The 14,296-nt window shown below is 52.4% G+C and overlaps 1 protein-coding gene and 1 pseudogene across 1 annotated transcript; one reads left to right on the plus strand and one right to left on the minus strand.

Moving 5' to 3' along the window:
* The first annotated feature begins 988 nt into the window (after window positions 1-988).
* On the plus strand, window positions 989-5,450 carry LOC109746524 (uncharacterized). The gene is made up of 2 exons (XM_020305647.4): window positions 989-4,636; window positions 4,748-5,450. Exons 1-2 carry the CDS (start codon window positions 1,804-1,806, stop codon window positions 5,200-5,202), a joined length of 3,288 nt encoding a protein of 1,095 aa, XP_020161236.1. The 5' UTR covers window positions 989-1,803; the 3' UTR covers window positions 5,203-5,450.
* Window positions 5,451-6,658: 1,208 nt separating this feature from the next.
* The window catches only part of LOC109746514 (uncharacterized), a 31,612-nt pseudogene continuing 23,974 nt past the window's right edge, over window positions 6,659-14,296 (minus strand).

A 14,296-nucleotide genomic window follows, 5' to 3' on the forward strand; every position in this document is an offset into this window, starting at 1 on the left:
TTAGAAATTCGATGTTCAAAATGTTAACCACTCAAACGCCGCAGGGATCTACCAGCCGTGGCGAGGGTGCCAAGTCCAGATTGATAGGCCGATTACACTAATTACAACAGGCTGGTTTAAAATTTATCAAGTTTTTATCTTAGTAATATCTTATTCCTCATTGTCCCTTGCACTCAAAGACATGTACATGTTCTCGCCCAAGGAAATTAGTTCTTAACCAGATTGCATCTGATCTTTTCGGTTACTTTCCAGCGGTTAGCCATCTATTCACATGGGTAAGTTGCTTAGTTTTTCTAGGTGCGTAGTGCTAACCTTCACCCCTTTACTGCCATGTGCACCCTAAGATTCCTCCTATGTTTTACTCCTTCTTTAACCCCACAGGCCTATCACTAATGCCCATCATGAGCTCACAAGAAGTACTTAGGATTTGCCAGTTCTTGTATCCTCTGATTAGTGTTATTTCTCAGTACTTAGGCATGTGAGACGAAGATGCCTTCTCATTTCCAGAGTACATCTGGAAATTCAGCAATCTGAAGTTTTGAGCTCGGCGCAATGATCACGCATATTATCTGAAAATTGGCCGAAATCTGCGCAATGAGCTCACAAGAAAGGGAACAGTTTTCTTTTGGGTTGTGAGTAGAACTGCACTACCAAAGAATTTGACAATGGGCTGCTTCAGAAGACAGAAAGAAATAGACATGAACATATTTACAGTTATTCCTGCCAACTACTGTAAACAGCAAATTGAGCAGATCTGCCAGCAGTCAAAGCTGCAGATAAAGATGACTGAAGTGGTGCAGGTAAACGTAAACACACACCACCTGATGATGGGAACATGAATGGGTACTTCTGAGGTTCAGAACTAAAATTGTTGAGTTGACCAGCAAAGGAATTATGTTTCACCTGCAAACAGTACATTTGTACTGTTGGGAAAATGGGAGGTACAGTAATCGGGCACGAAATGCAGTTCAAGTTAAAAAAAAGTTACAGCTGCAGTTAGTATTTTACCGTCACTGTAAAGTGTAAAGTAGCAGATCTACAGAAGAACACTTGCACACCATGCAAAGAGGCAGCCGCAAAGCAAGCGGTTCAGGGTTCAGACCATCCGAAACATTTAGAAGGTTAACCTAACACACAAAGAAAGGGTCATGCGTCCTGCACATGCTAAAAAGAGTAGTAACAGCCACTGTCAACCCCTGCCTAAATGCAGGGGCAGTACAAAGGAACCAGGTTTACCTGATTGAGCCTGACACTGCACAAATGCCCCACAAATCACGAACGGATAGAAGAAGAGTTGGATTACCGAGGGAATTAGGAGCCTGGTGTTTTCACAGAGCACGAGAAGGAGCAGATGTTTTTCACCTCGGGAGCCATTAACAAATGTGGTTAGGGGCACTGTCATGGCATCGCAGCAGTAATAATAAGTACACCAAGTTGGCTTAAACATATGTGTGCGGTGCAGATGATGGCAGCGCCACCGCCACCTTCCTCCCATGTTCCCACCACTCACTGCACACCACACCACACTGCACTGCACTGCAGAAGCCAAAATCTTTAGATTTTGATGATAAAAACAAACGGGATTAGCTACTTAATCTGTGCTCATTTGGATCCAGATCTCTAATCCCCTTCTTGTCTAGGAGTATAAACTAATCATGGGGCGGTCTCCCCCTCTACAATCCCAACGACAGCAATAGGAGGCGCCACGCCACATCCCCATCGCATCACCAAATCAAACCATCCATCCGTCCGTTCGTCCACCTCGCACGCGCCGCAGCTCGCCTCGTCGGTCACCGGGCGCCAATGCCGCCGCGCTCCTGCGCCCTCGCGCTGCTTGTATCGCTCGCCTGCGCCGCGCTGCTGGTCGCCCCGTGCCGGTGCGTCAATGAGCAGGGCCGGGCGCTGCTGGAGTGGCGGCGGTCGCTGCGCCCGGCGGGCGGCGCGCTCGACTCGTGGAGGGCGTCGGACGCTTCCCCGTGCCGGTGGCTCGGCGTGTCGTGCGACGCGCGCGGCGCCGTCGTGTCGCTGAGCGTCACCGGCGTCGACCTGCGTGGCCCGCTCCCGGCCAACCTGCTGCCGCTCGCGCCGTCGCTCACCACGCTGGTGCTGTCCGGCACGAACCTCACGGGCCCGATCCCGCCGGAGATCGGCGGGTACGGCGGGCTGGTCACGCTCGACCTCAGCAAGAACCAGCTCACGGGCGCGATCCCGCCCGAGCTCTGCCGCCTCGCCAAGCTCGAGACGCTCGCGCTCAACACCAATTCCCTGCGCGGCGCCATCCCCGACGACCTCGGCGACCTCGCCAGCCTCACGCACCTCACGCTCTACGACAACGAGCTGAGCGGCGCGATCCCGGCGAGCATCGGGAGGCTCAAGAAGCTGCAGGTCATCCGCGCCGGCGGGAACCAGGCGCTCAAGGGCCCGCTGCCCAAGGAGATCGGCGGCTGCGCCGACCTCACCATGATCGGCCTCGCCGAGACCGGCATGTCCGGGAGCCTCCCGGAGACGATCGGGCAGCTCAAGAAGATCCAGACCATTGCCATCTACACCACAATGCTCTCCGGCGGCATCCCGGAGTCCATCGGCAACTGCACCGAGCTCACCAGCCTCTACCTCTACCAGAATTCTCTTTCGGGCGCGATACCACCGCAGCTTGGCCGGCTCCGGAAGCTGCAGTCGCTGCTGCTCTGGCAGAACCAGCTCGTCGGCGCGATCCCGCCGGAGCTCGGCCAGTGCGAGGAGCTCACACTCATCGACCTCTCGCTGAATTCTCTCTCCGGCAGCATTCCGGCCACCTTGGGCCGGCTGCCGAACCTCCAGCAGCTGCAGCTGAGCACGAACCGGCTCACCGGCGCCATCCCGGCGGAGCTGTCCAACTGCACCTCGCTGACGGACATCGAGCTCGACAACAACGCGCTCTCCGGGGAGATCCGCCTCGACTTCCCGAAGCTCGGGAACCTCACGCTGTTCTATGCGTGGAAAAACGGCCTCACTGGCGGCGTGCCGGCGGGCCTCGCCCAGTGCGCGAGCCTCCAGTCGGTGGACCTCTCGTACAACAACCTCACCGGGCCGATCCCGAAGGAGCTATTCGGGCTGCAGAACTTGACGAAGCTGCTGCTGCTGAGCAACGAGCTCTCCGGGGTCGTGCCGCCCGACATCGGCAACTGCACCAACCTCTACCGGCTGCGGCTCAACGGCAACCGGCTGTCCGGCACGATACCCGCCGAGATCGGCAACCTGAAGAACCTCAATTTCCTCGACATGAGCGAGAACCACCTCGTCGGCCCGGTGCCGGCGGCCATTTCCGGGTGCGGCAGCCTCGAATTCCTCGACCTGCACTCCAATGCTCTGTCCGGCGCATTGCCTGCCGCGCTGCCGCGCAGCCTCCAGCTCGTTGACGTATCCGACAACCAGCTCTCCGGGCAGCTGAGGTCCAGCGTTGCCTCGATGCCGGAGTTGACCAAGCTTTACTTGGCGAAGAATCGGCTGACCGGCGGCATCCCGCCGGAGCTCGGTTCTTGCGAGAAGCTCCAGCTGCTGGACCTCGGTGACAACGCGTTCTCTGGTGGCATCCCCGCGGAGCTCGGGGCGCTCCAGTCGTTGGAGATTTCGCTTAACCTCAGTTGCAACCGTCTCTCCGGTGAGATACCGCCGCAGTTCGCCGGCCTTGACAAGCTCGGCAGCCTCGACCTGTCGCACAACGGGCTGTCCGGGAGCCTCGACCCGCTCGCGGCGTTGCAGAACCTCGTGACGCTCAACATCTCGTACAACGCCTTCTCCGGCGAGCTCCCGAACACCCCCTTCTTCCAGAAGTTGCCGCTCAGCGACCTCGCCGGCAACCGCCACCTCGTCGTCGGCGATGGCTCCGACGAATCTTCCCGGCGGGGCGCCCTCACGACGCTCAAGATAACCATGTCCGTGCTGGCCGTTGTCAGCGCGGCGTTCCTGGTGGCCGCCACCTACATGCTCGCCCGCGCGCGCCGCGGCGGCCGCGGCAGCGCCCCGGTGGACGGCCACGGCACGTGGGAGGTGACGCTGTACCAGAAGCTGGACATATCCATGGACGACGTGCTCCGCGGGCTGACGTCCGCGAACGTGATCGGCACCGGCAGCTCCGGCGTGGTGTACAGGGTGGACACCCCCAACGGCTACACCATCGCGGTGAAGAAGATGTGGTCGCCGGACGAGCAGACCGCCGGCCTGGCCTTCCGCAGCGAGATCGCCGCGCTGGGCTCCATCCGGCACCGCAACATCGTCCGGCTGCTGGGCTGGGCGGCCAACGGCGGGAGCAGCACGCGGCTCCTGTTCTACAGCTACCTGCCCAACGGCAACCTGAGCGGCCTGCTCCACGGCGGCGTCGTCGGGGGCGCCAAGGGCGCGCCCACGGCCGAGTGGGGCGCGCGGTACGACGTGGCGCTCGGGGTCGCCCACGCTGTGGCGTACCTCCACCACGACTGCGTGCCGGCCATCCTGCACGGGGACATCAAGTCGATGAACGTGCTGCTCGGCCCGGCCTACGAGCCGTACCTCGCCGACTTCGGCCTCGCCCGCATCCTCTCCTCCGGGCAGGGCAAGCTTGACGACTCCTCGTCCAAGCCGCAGCGCATCGCCGGCTCCTACGGCTACATGGCGCCAGGTCCAAAACCTCGTCGCACTTGCAAGATCGTACTGCCATTACTGGAGTACAGTTTGAACCTGATTGTTTGATTGTTTCTGACATTTTTGTCTGGTTTTTGGGGGTGTGCAGAGTACGCGTCGATGCAGCGGATCAGCGAGAAGAGCGACGTGTACAGCTTCGGGGTGGTGCTGCTGGAGGTGCTGACGGGGCGGCACCCGCTGGACCCGACGCTGCCGGGCGGCGCGCACCTGGTGCAGTGGGTGCAGGCGAAGCGCGGGAGCGACGACGAGATCCTGGACGCGCGGCTGAGGGAGAGCGCCGGCGAGGCCGACGCGCACGAGATGCGGCAGGCGCTGGCCGTGGCCGCGCTCTGCGTGTCCCGCCGCGCGGACGACCGGCCCGCGGTGAAGGACGTCGTGGCGCTGCTCGAGGAGATCCGGCGCCCCGCCGCGGCCGACGACGCCAAGCCGCCGCCGCCCGCGACCACGCTGCCCTCCGCCGCGGCCGCGCCGATGCTGTCGCCGGCCCGGGGCGGCGCGCACTCCAGCGGCGACTCGTTCGCCGTCTCGGACTACTCCGCCTGAGACCGATCTTCAGTTTTGGTGCCGATCGAGCAGTAGCGTTCAGTAACTAGCGAGCTCGATCGGCAAATTTAGCGAACAGCATCAGCAAATGCTACTAGTAATTAGTTACTCAATAATTCGTTGATTAGTGGAGGATGTGTGTAGATCAAGCCTGGTAAGTAATTAATCAATCGAGGATGTACTTAGGTGTAATCAATCATCTCTGGCCTTGTACATACCCTACGGCATGAATCTTGGTTCTTTGGTCGTGTGGAGCGCGGGCGGAACATGCCGCGGCACTGTTCCCGTGGACTGTGGAGCGTGGGCCCTTTCCGAATTGGGACCTGCTGGTCCTGGGCTCTGTTTGGACTTGCTCGCTTTGCTTGCTGCATCGAGATGGACGTGACTTGCTGATGATTGGTGGGTGATGCGGACGGACGATCGTTTAATGACGAGTGGGCGCCGTCGAGGGTTTTGGAATGTGGCGCGCGCGCGCGATCGGGGAACAGTGGGGTGGGTTCTCCCCCGCTCCGGTTCGCACGTCCGCTTCGTGTCGACGGGATATATGGATTGAGATTTTTTTAGTGCGCCTTATAGACAGAGTGTCGATTACAAGAAAACTATCACTCGCTGCGAACACCAAGTGTATCACACACACCACATCCGGGAAAGACCAAAGACTGGCACCACCGCAAAGCAAACTATAACACAAAAGGGCCTGTCCTAATCTAATACACGACACCGCGTCACTGCCGACGCCGGTCACCTTCAAAGACCACTACTTCTGCAGAGCTTCTCTTATCGACGCATCATCCACTCTGAGCGCCTAAGAGGAAGTGACAAGTGGATGTCAGGACTCGATCCAATCCGAAGAAGACACCGTCTTGGACATGCGACGGGCGTACATGGCACCGCCGAGGATCAAGAAAGGACAACAGCGAGCACCGGAGGAGAACAACGAGGAAGCAGCCATGTCTGTTGATTGGTGAGAGGGACAAGGGCGATGGTGACATAGTGAAGAGGTACGACGAGCAGAGGTACAAGGGCGCAATCGGAAGACATAGGGACGGCCACTTCATCTCCACATAGAAATGAGATAGAGAGGTAGTATTGTGGTCCGTGGGACAGTATGCTATGATAATGCGAACCATTTCATATTGCATGCTTGCATATGGGGACTTTTTTTGTGCTGGTGATGGTGGGGGAGACAAGAACGAGCATGGGAGGCTTCCATGTTTCTCGCGTACCTTAGGAGCACAGACCAGAGCAGGGCGCGGGAGTAGTCAACCCGCATCCCACATTGGCCATGGCTCAAGTGTGCAGGCAAAACCAAGATTTAATAAACTCAATATATTTTTGATGGTCAACATAATTACCAAACTTGAGTTTGGAAAATAAATGAAATAAGGGACATTGTTTCCCATTAAGGAACATACTTTTATTTATTGAACCCCAAGAAGTAGTACGACATATGTTGTCAGCCAATACAACCACTTGGTCCACCATAGTGGAATGAATAACCCTCCTTAAATTCAAGAAGGAAATCATCTACGTTATAACAATCTGGCCTATCAACTAAACAGACCATTTGAGTGTTAAAGGGGTTGAAAGCTTGGCCCTTGGAGTTGTAGTTCTTAACCCACCTGAAGTAGGCTGATCTTTTATCATCATCATTGGGAAAGTGGCCGCTACCCATAGGAGGACCATGTGCATTCTTTGTTGGAAATATGCCCTAGAGGCAATAATAAAATGGTTATTATTATATTTCCTTATTCATGATAATTGTCTATTGTTCATGCTATAATTGTGTTATCCGGAAATCATAATACATGTGTGAACACATAGACCATAACATGTCCCTAGTGAGCCTCTAGTTGACTAGCTCGTTGATCAATAGATGGTTACGGTTTCCTTACCATGGACATTGGATGTCATTGATAACGGGATCACATCATTAGGAGAATGATGTGATGGACAAGACCCAATCCTAAGCATAGCACTAGATCGTGTAGTTCGTTTGCTAAAGCTTTTCTAATGTCAAGTATCCTTTCCTTAGACCATGAGATTGTGCAACTCCCGGATACCGTAAGGGTACTTTGGGTGTGCAGAACGTCACAACATAACTGGGTGGCTATAAAGGTACACTACGAGTATCCCCGAAATTATTTGTTGGGTTGGCACGAATCGAGACTGGGATTTGTCACTCCGTATGACGAAGAGGTATCTCTGGGCCCACTCGGTAGGACATCATCATAATGAGCTCAATGTGATCAAGGAGTTGTTCACAGGATGATGTGTTACGGGAACGAGTAAAGAGACTTGCCGTAACGAGATTGAACAAGGTATCGGTATACCGACGATCGAATCTCGGGCAAGTATCGTACCAATTGACAAAGGGAATTGTATACGGGATTGATTGAATCCTCGACATCGTGGTTCATCCGATGAGATTATCGTGGAGCATGTGGGAGCCAACATGGGTATCCAGATCCCACTGTTGGTTATTGATCGGAGAGTTGTCTCGGTCATGTCTACGTATCTCCCGAACCCGTAGGGTCTACACACTTAAGGTTCGGTGACGCTAGAGTTGTAGAGATATTAGTATGCGGTTAACCGAAAGTTGTTCGGAGTCCCGGATGAGATCCCGAACGTCACGAGGAGTTCCGGAATGGTCCGGAGGTAAAGATTTATATATAGGAAGTCCAGTTTCAGCCACGGGAAGAGTTTCGGGGGTCACCGGTATTGTACCGGGACCACCGGAAGGGTCCCGGGGGTCCACCGGGTGGGGCCACCTATCCCGGAGGGCCCCGTGGGCTGAAGTGGCGTGGGAACCAGCCCCTGGTGGGCTGGTGCGCCCCACCCAAGGGCCCAAGGCGCCTAGGGTTGGAAACCCTAGGGGGCCGTTGCCCCCCGAGGGGGCATGCGCCCCCCTGGTTGGAAACCCTAAGGGGGCCGTTGCCCCGAGGGGCCGCCGGCCTCCCTCTAGATGGGATCTCCAAGGGGGGCATGCACCCCCCTAGCCCCTATATATAGTGGAGGGGAGGGAGGGCAGCCGGACCCTAAGCCCTGGCGCCTCCCTCTCCCTCCCGTGACACCTCTTCCTCCTCGAGTAGCGCTTGGCGAAGCCCTGCTGGAATCCCGCTGCATCCACCACCACGCCGTTGTGCTGCTGGATCTCCATCAACTTCTCCTCCCCCCTTGCTGGATCAAGAAGGAGGAGACGTCTCCGCTCCGTACATGTGTTGAACACGGAGGTGCCGTCCGTTCGGCGCTAGGACCATCGGTGATTTGGAACACGACGAGTACGACTCCATCAACCCTGTTCTCTTGAACGCTTCCACTCATGATCTACAAGGGTATGTAGATGCACTCCTCTCTCTCTCGTTGCTAGATGACTCCATAGATTGATCTTGGTGATGCATAGAAAATTTTAAATTTCTGCAACGATCCCCAACAGTGGCATCATGAGCTAGGTCTATGCGTAGTTTCTATGCACGAGTAGAACACAAGTTGTTGTGGGCGTCGATTTTGTCAATTTACTTGCCGTTACTGAAAGGTCGTGGATGTCACCTAGAGGGGGGGGGGGGTGAATAGGCGCTTTAAAATAATTACAGTTTAGGCTTGAACAAATGCGGAATAAACCTAGCGGTTAATTTGACAAGCACAAAACCTACAACAACTAGGCTCACCTATGTGCACCAACAACTTATGCTAAGCAAGATAATCAACTAAGTGATAGCAAGATATATGACAAGAAACAATATGGCTATCACAAAGTAAAGTGCATAAGTAAAGGGTTCGGGTAAGAGATAACCGAGACACGCGGAGACGACGATGTATCCCGAAGTTCACACCCTTGCGGATGCTAATCTCCGTTTGGAGCGGTGTGGAGGCACAATGCTCCCCAAGAAGCCACTAGGGCCACCGTAATCTCCTCACGCCCTCGCACAATGCAAGATGCCGTGATTCCACTAAGGGACCCTTGAGGGCGGTCACCGAACCCGTACAAATGGCAACCCTTGGGGGCGGTCACCGAACCCGTACACTTTGGCAACCCTTGGGGGCGGTCACCGGTACCCGTCAAATTGCTCGGGGCGATCTCCACAACCTAATTGGAGACCCCGACGCTTGCCCGGAGCTTTACACCACAATGATTGAGCTCCGAACACCACCAACCGTCTAGGGCGCCCAAGCACCCAAGAGGAACAAGCTCAAGGGCACCAAGCACCCAAGAGTAATAAGATTCTCAACTTGTAACTTCCACGTATCACCGTGGAGAACTCAAACCGATGCACCAAATGCAATGGCAAGGGCACACGGAGTGCCCAAGTCCTTCTCTCTCAAATCCCACCGAAGCAACTAATGCTAGGGAGGAAAAAGAGAGGAAGAACAAGAAGGAGAACACCAAGAACTCCAAGATCTAGATCCAATGGGTTCCCCTCACATAGAGGAGAAAGTGATTGGTGGAAATGTGGATCTAGATCTCCTCTCTCTTTTCCCTCAAAAACTAGCAAGAATCCATGGAGGGATTGAGAGTTAGCAAGCTCGAAGAAGGTCAACAATGGGGGAAGAACACGAGCTCTAGAGATAAGGTTCATTGGGGAAGAAGACCTCCTTATATAGTGGGGGGAACAATCCAACCGTTACCCCCACTTCAGCCCCGCAGAGAGCGGTACTACCGCTTGGCCAGCGGTACTACCGCTTGCCCCTATAAGCGGTACTACCGCTCCCCCTCGCGGTACTACCGCTGGGCCCAGAGCGGTACTACCGCGGCGTCAGGGCGGTACTACCGCATACGAGCGGAACAACGGCCCCCCACTGCCGTGGCCAGTACCGTAAAACCCGACACGAAAAAGACTCCTCGAATCGAGGCGGTACTAGCACGAGGCTGCAGCGGTACTATGGCTGGGGGCTACCAGTGGTACTACCGCTCAGGAGCGGTACTACCGCTTGTAGCACCCAAGCGGTACTACCGCTCCGGCCCGCGGTACTACCGCTAGGAAACCAAAACTGCCATAACTTCTGCATATGAGCTCCAAATTGAGCAAACTCAAGCTTGTTGGATTGAGGAAGACGAGTAGCATCAAAACAGCGAGCAGGGGAGGTATGCCAACAAATGGAGGAGTGAAACCTCCAACCGAGAAGAACCGGCATAACCTCCAAAATCGAAAACATCATAGAAGATGCGAGTGAACTCCGTTTTCGATGAACTCGAGCTTGTCATCAAGATGACCATAAGCTCCAAAACTCACAAAGAGAAGAACCAAACAAGAACCAATAAAGATGATGCAAGGATGCAATGGTTTGAGCTCTCTATGAACGATACGATCAAGCTACTCATCGAGAGCCCCCCTTGATAGTACGGCAATCGGTCCTATAACCCGGTCTCCCACCTACCATCATGAGACCGGTAAAATAGAAAACCTATCAAGAGCAAACCTTTGCCTTGCACATGGTCCACTTGAGCTAGATGATGACGATCTTGACTCCCTCAAGTTGGACCACCTTTCTTGGTTGCGTTGGCTCGATGAAGACTAGTTGATTGCTCCCCCATGCTCCACTATGGGTGAGCCACTCTTCCGCACATCTTCACAAGTCCATTGTCACCACAATGGACGGCAAGCTTCAAGCATTTGATCTCTTCATGATGCTTCACTTGAACTTGCACACCGCAACCTAACCCCACAAAGAACTCTCACGAAGATCATGGGTTAGTACACAAAGCGTAATTGACAATGCTCACCACACCATGGGGTCGCTTGATCCCTCTCGGTACATCTTCTACGCTTTGTGAGTTGATCAAGTTGATTCACTCTTGACTTAGTCTTGATCAACCATGAATCTTTTCAACTCTCTTCATTTGGATGATGTCTTGAAGATATACATGAATGATCACACAATCTTCTTCTCCAAGACATGCTTGCAATAAGCTCAACTCTCACATGACCAATCTTTGGATAATTCCTTAATAACACCTTGGTCACCACATAAACTCCTTGAAACCAACACATGAACATCAAGAAATGCCTATCGACAAATCCTTCAAATATAACTCAAGGCAACCATTAGTCCATAGAGATTGTCATCAATTACCAAAACCAAACATGGGGGCACCGCATGTTCTTTCAGTTACTAGTATTATCTTGATTCGGCGGCATCGTGGGATGAAGCGGCCCGGACCGACCTTACACGTACGCTTATGTGAGACAGGTTCCACCGACTGACATGCACTAGTTGCATAAGGTGGCTAGCGGGCGTCTGTCTCTCCCACTTTAGTCGGATCGGATTCGATGAAAAGGGTCCTTATGAAGGGTAAATAGAAATTGGCATATCACGTTGTGGTTTTGGCGTAGGTAAGAAACGTTCTTGCTAGAAACCTATAGCAGCCACGTAAAAATTTGCAACAACAATTAGAGGACGTCTAACTTGTTTTTGCGGCATGTGTCATGTGATGTGATATGGCCAGAAGAATGTGATGAATGATATATGTGATGTATGAGATTGATCATGTTCTTGTAATAGGAATCACGACTTGCATGTCGATGAGTATGACAACCGGCAGGAGCCATAGGAGTTGTCTTAATTTATTTATGACATGCGTGTCAACTGAGACGTCATGTAATTACTTTACTTTATTGCTAATCGTTAGCCATAGTAGTATAAGTAATAGTTGGCGAGACAACTTCATGAAGACACGATGATGGAGATCATGGTGTCATGCCGGTGACAATGATGAACATGGCGCCCCGAAGATGGAGATCAAAAGGAGCAAAATGATATTGGCCATATCATGTCACTATTTGATTGCATGTGATGTTTATCATGTTTTACATCTTATTTGCTTAGAACGACGGTAGCATAAATAAGATGATCCCCCGCTAAAATTTCAAGGAAGTGTTCCCCCTAACTGTGCACCGTTGCGAAGGTTCGTTGTTCCGAAGCACCACGTGATGATCGGGTGTGATAGGTTCTAACGTTCGCATACAACGGGTGTAAGCCAGATTTACACACGCAATACACTTAGGTTGACTTGACGAGCCTAGCATGTACAGACATGGCCTCGGAACACAAGAGACCGAAAGGTCGAACATGAGTCGTATAGCAGATACGATCAACATGAAGATGTTCACCGATGATGACTAGTGTGTCTCACGTGATGATCGGACACAGCCTAGTTGTGTATCACTTAGATGACTAGAGGGATGTCTGTCTGAGTGGGAGTTCATTAATAATTTGATTAGATGAACTTAATTATCATGAACTTAGTCTAAAATCTTTACAATATGTCTTGTAGATCAAATGGCCCACGCTAATGTCAACCTCAACTTCAACGCGTTCCTAGAGAAAACCAAGCTGAAAGACGATGGTAGCAACTATACGGACTGGGTCCGGAACTTGAGGATTATCCTCATAGCTGCCAAGAAAGCATATGTCCTTGAAGCACCGCTAGGTGAAGCACCCGTCCCAGCAAACCAAGACATTATGAACGCCTGGCAAACACGTGTTGATGATTACTCCCTGGTTCAGTGCGGCATGCTTTACAGCTTAGAACCGGGGCTCCAAAAGTGTTTCGAGCAGCACGGAGCATATGAGATGTTCCAAGAGCTGAAAATGGTTTTCCAAGCTCATGCCCGGGTCGAGAGATATGAAGTCTCCGACAAGTTCTACAGTTGTAAGATGGAGGAGAATAGTTCCGTCAGCGAACACATACTCAAAATGTCTGGGTTGCACAACCGCTTGTCTCAGCTGGGAGTTAATCTCCCGGATGACGCGGTCATTGACAGAATCCTTCAGTCGCTTCCACCAGCTACAAGAGCTTTGTGATGAACTTCAATATGCAGGGGATGGAAAAGACCATTCCTGAGGTATATTCAATGCTGAAATCAGCGGAGGTGGAGATCAAGAAGGAACATCAAGTGTTGATGGTGAATAAAACCACTAAGTTCAAGAAAGGCAAGGGTAAGAAGAACTTCAAGAAAGACGGCAAGGGAGTTGCCGCGCCCGGTAAGCAAGTTGCCGGGAAGAAGACAAAGAATGGACCCAAGCCTGAGACTGAGTGCTTTTATTGCAAGGGAAACGGTCACTGGAAGCGGAACTGCCCCATGTACTTAGCGGATAAGAAGGCCGGCAATACCAAAGGTATATGTGATATACATGTTATTGATGTGTACCTAACCAGCGCTCGTAGTAGCTCCTGGGTATTTGATACCGGTGCGGTTGCTCATATTTGTAACTCAAAGCAGGAGCTGCGGAATAAGCGGAGACTGGCGAAGGACGAGGTGACGATGCGCGTCGGGAATGGTTCCAAGGTCGATGTGATCGCCGTCGGCACGCTACCTCTACATTTACCTACGAGATTAGTTTTAAACCTCAATAATTGTTATTTAGTGCCAGCTTTGAGCATGAACATTGTATCTGGATCTCGTTTGATGCGAGATGGCTACTCATTTAAATCCGAGAATAATGGTTGTTCTATTTATATGAGAGATATGTTTTATGGTCATGCCCCGCTGGTCAATGGTTTATTCTTAATGAATCTCGAACGTGATGTTACACATATTCATAGTGTGAGTGCCAAGAAATGTAATTGATAATGATAGTCCCACATACTTGTGGCACTGCCGCCTTGGTCATGTTGGTGTCAAACGCATGAAGAAACTCCATGCAGATGGACTTTTGAAGTCTCTTGATTATGAATCATTTGACACGTGCGAACCATGCCTCATGGGAAAAATGACCAAGACTCCGTTCTCCGGAACAATGGAGTGAGCAACCAACTTATTGGAAATCATACATACTGATGTGTGCGGTCCAGTGAGCGTTGAGGCTCTCGGTGGCTATCGTTATGTTCTCACCCTCACTGATGACTTAAGTAGATATGGGTATGTCTACTTAATGAAACACAAGTCTGAGACCTTTGAAAAGTTCAAGGAATTTCAGAGTGAGGTTGAGAATCAATGTGACAGGAAAATAAAGTTCTTACGATCAGATCGTGGAGGGGAATATTTGAGTCACGAATTTGGCACACACTTAAGGAAATGTGGAATTGTTTCACAACTCACGTCGCCTGGAACACCTCAGCATAATGGTGTGTCCGAACATCGTAATCGCACTC

This window comes from Aegilops tauschii, chromosome 5, assembly GCF_002575655.3.
Source record: "Aegilops tauschii subsp. strangulata cultivar AL8/78 chromosome 5, Aet v6.0, whole genome shotgun sequence".
In the NCBI taxonomy this organism is placed as follows: domain Eukaryota; kingdom Viridiplantae; phylum Streptophyta; class Magnoliopsida; order Poales; family Poaceae; genus Aegilops; species Aegilops tauschii.

What these genes read in the sequence shown, in the direction of transcription:
- LOC109746524 (XM_020305647.4), top strand. Translation starts at nt 1,804, where the DNA reads ATGCCGCCGCGCTCCTGCGCCCTCGCGCTGCTTGTATCGCTCGCCTGC. An exon ending in CTACGGCTACATGGCGCCAG is followed by an intron (nt 4,637 to 4,747) that starts GTCCAAAACCTC and finishes GGGGGTGTGCAG; the next exon opens with AGTACGCGTCGATGCAGCGG.